This window comes from Nerophis lumbriciformis, linkage group LG19, assembly GCF_033978685.3.
Source record: "Nerophis lumbriciformis linkage group LG19, RoL_Nlum_v2.1, whole genome shotgun sequence".
Classification (NCBI taxonomy): domain Eukaryota; kingdom Metazoa; phylum Chordata; class Actinopteri; order Syngnathiformes; family Syngnathidae; genus Nerophis; species Nerophis lumbriciformis.
In genome coordinates this window covers 21,741,625-21,744,927 of record NC_084566.2, presented here as the reverse complement: position 1 = coordinate 21,744,927, position 3,303 = coordinate 21,741,625, and the positions used below count along the sequence as shown (strand labels likewise).

The window sequence follows — 3,303 nt, the reverse complement described above, 5'->3', positions numbered from 1 at the left end:
TGTCACACAAGTTGTAAAGAGATGCCAACCATAGTCACATAAAAATGTATAAAAATCAAATAAAGTGAACCCACTCACCTTTTTAAAGACGTCTGACAAACATGTCACAGACAGGAAACAATCAGCATCCGCCGGTTTTCGTCGAAAATATGTGATCGCCATTGTTGATAAATGACTTTTTAATGATCCTCTGGCTGACACCGTGTGTCTTTTTAGTGGCCCATTTGACAAACTAGCAGCTAATTATTTGTCTCCATAGACAGTCTAGAGCCGTTTCCCTAAGTTGATAATAGTCACCTGACAAATAAACTACGTTTCTTAGTATCTTAGGTGTCATTATTAACCAGGGGCAGACATGCCAAAAGCTAAGCTAAATGCTAAACTAGCAAGAAACAACAGAAGAACTACGCGCTTAGTCAAGTTTAAGAAGTGTAGAAAGAAAGAAAGCAGATATTAACAGGAAATTAACAAGTAAATTAATAAGAGTCGAAGAAAATATAATATAATAGCACACAGTCTGTACTCCACACGTAAGAGGACGAATCCATCTGTAAATTGGTGGTGTTGATACCGAGTGCAATATCAGTGTACCAACGATACTAGAATGATAACATCGATATTTTTATTTTCTCAAAATCTTTTACTTTTTTGTTAATGTTTACAAACTCAGGGAATAATTCCTATTAGTAGTAGTAAATAAGTAGTAGATAGTAGTTTTTACTTTTGTTTAGCTATAAGGAAGTAATTGAAATATTGTGCTGATATTGTGAAAGTGTCAATAGCTCTGATCATGAATACATTGAACAACCTACTGTTAATAGAGATGCCGATCTCACTCATGGATGATATGATGATAGGATATTGGTATCGAAATCGGCAGCATAAATTCCTGATCGGAACATCGCTAGTCACAATGCATCAGTTTATTGTGTAAATGCTGTAAAGTGCAAAAATCCCAGATGGTTTTCCGGGACATTTTATACCTATTGAAAATAAATACCTGCACAACTCTCTTATTTCTCAACATATTTAAACCGTTTTACCATCAACATTTTTCCTGGTTCCCAAAATTCCCATATTTCAATTGCCACATTTCCACAATTTTTTTTTCTTGACTAATCCTTCCACATTTTTCAACTGTTCCACCAACTAACGCTAACATGTTAGCATTCTAACCTTTGAAGCTAATTTTGGAGCCCTACACCTCAGAGTCATACTGTATAACATTGGTACTTGACCCATGCTAACTGTTAGCATGCTAACTAACTATGCTAGCATGCTAACTTTTTCAGCTAGGCCTTCACCTCTTTCTCATAACTTCATACTTCACACATGCTAACGTTAGCATGTTATTTTTTCTTTTAGCTGGTTTTGCTGATAGTTTTGTATTTTATAAATCTACGCCATCTGGCTGGCGTGCTGCCCGTTAGCATTCACACACAATTTCTCCCAAAATGTCCTATTCTACTTTAAGTATGAATGCGTATGAATCTTTTTTATTTTTTTTATTTCTGGTTTTACGCTTGTCACACTTTTCCTCTTGTAATCTGAACCCCAAACTTTGGTTTGAATTCCATAAATGGTTCCACATTTGTGGGCCAGGGGACTGCATTTAGAGGCTTTGATGTCGTCACGCTACAAAGATGTGCACGTTGAAAATATGAGGAAGTTGTGAACAAGAAAACCAAAATTCACATTTATTCAATATCAAACAGGAGTTGAATTAAATACCAGCTGACGACAGGCTCTCACAAAAACAACAAAATGACAGAAACCCAATCAGCGCGGCAACAACCTTTTTCTTTTGTTTTCACCCAAATAGTTCTGTTAATAAATTAAAAGGAAGATCCGCAAAATACCATAAAACACATTTGCTTCGAGTAAAAAAAAAAGAAAAAAATCCCTTGATCAAACGTGTGGATTTACATTTCTTCAAATACTGCTTCTTAAAAACAAAATAAAAACAAACAAGTGTGAGAGGAAAAAAGAAAATCCTCCATTTTTAAGAACTTTATACGAATAAGAGTCCTATTAACATTAACTACTGAACGCTTTCCAGTTCTTTTTTTTTGTCCTTTTACATGTTTTGTAACCTTTTACACGAGTGGTACAGCAAAATATATTTCTTTAGCTGTTACTTCGACAATGTGCAATAGAGAAAATATAAGGCCTGAGTCTGAATTAGTGGTTTTCCTCCCTCAAAAAAAGACCCCACCGGAGTGTCAGGAGTTCTTTACCGGGAATATTGAGAGGTTTTCTTTAATATCCATGCTGCGTTAGTCCCACAGCAGAGTCCACATTCAGGCCTCAGAAGAACATGTGCAAAAAGTCTGATCAACCCGAGGCGCCCCCCCCTCTTGTGGGGGCTCAGAGGCTGGTGATGAGCTGCATTTGTCCGTCACTGGGGGCGTCGCCCTCCCCTTCCTCAGAGGCGGGCGGGGGCACCACGCATCCGTCGCTGGTCACTCGGTTTATGTGGTAGTAAGAAAGAGGCGGCGCGTCGCCGAGCTCGGGCATGCTTTTGTGATACGTGTCCTCGCCTGGGATGGAAGGGGAGCGCTCGCCATTTTCTCCCTCCTCCTCTTCAGGGGGGTACGGCGAAGCCGAGGGAGAGTCCCTCAAGTTGGGCATGCTGGTGTAAAGCGAGTCCCTGTTGTTGCTCGCGTCCTCCGCCGCCGTCGTCACAGTCTCGTCGCCAATCTCCAGGCGCCGGGGGGCCTTTTGGGCGCTGTAGAGCAGGGAGTGAGTCCTCTGAGGCAGGAGGGGGGCCTCCAGGGCTTCCTTGTGGTGGGGGTGCAGGAGCAGCTCCAAGGGCGCCTGGCCTCCTCTCTGCAGGGACGAGGCCTCCACGCGGTCCGCCACGCCGGCGTCGTCCTCGCTGCCGCTGCCCCGGTCCACGGGCAACCGAGTCTGGGGCGCGTCGGTCCCCCGCGGGGCGTCGCGGACCTTGGGGGCGGCGCGGGGCCGCAGGTTGTTGTGCACGATCTCGGATATGATCATCTTCTCGAAGGCGGCGTCGTGCAGGTTGAGGCCGCCCACGTCGCCCGGCGCTCGCACGCCCACCGCCTCATAGTCGTCCTCTCGGAGGGAGTAGCTGTTGTTGAAGTTGCCGTTGAGGGGGAGGGTGTCCATGGCGCTGATGTCCCGGCTGTTGCTCAGAGAGTGCTGTCCTGCAGACAATGCCAACACAAGGAACACGTCACGTTACATCTTAGTCTTCAACATCACATGTCATCTTTACTTCAACACAAATACCGCATTTTGCGGACCATAGGGCACACCGGATATTAAGGCGCACTGCCG

At 44.0% G+C, this 3,303-nt stretch overlaps 1 protein-coding gene across 7 annotated transcripts in view; it reads right to left on the bottom strand.

Moving 5' to 3' along the window:
* Positions 1–1,661: 1,661 nt before the first annotated feature.
* The window catches only part of LOC133618712 (adhesion G protein-coupled receptor L2-like), a 230,169-nt gene continuing 228,527 nt past the window's right edge, over positions 1,662–3,303 (bottom strand). For 5 of the 7 annotated variants that reach the window (XM_061979315.2, XM_061979318.2, XM_061979317.2 and 2 more), the window contains one exon: positions 1,662–3,170. In XM_061979315.2, the coding sequence (XP_061835299.1) occupies positions 2,368–3,170 (803 nt within the window). In that variant the 3' untranslated portion in view covers positions 1,662–2,367. The remainder of the gene's footprint in view (positions 3,171–3,303) is intronic. The other 2 variants (XM_061979320.2, XM_061979321.2) reach the window with 1 other exon arrangement.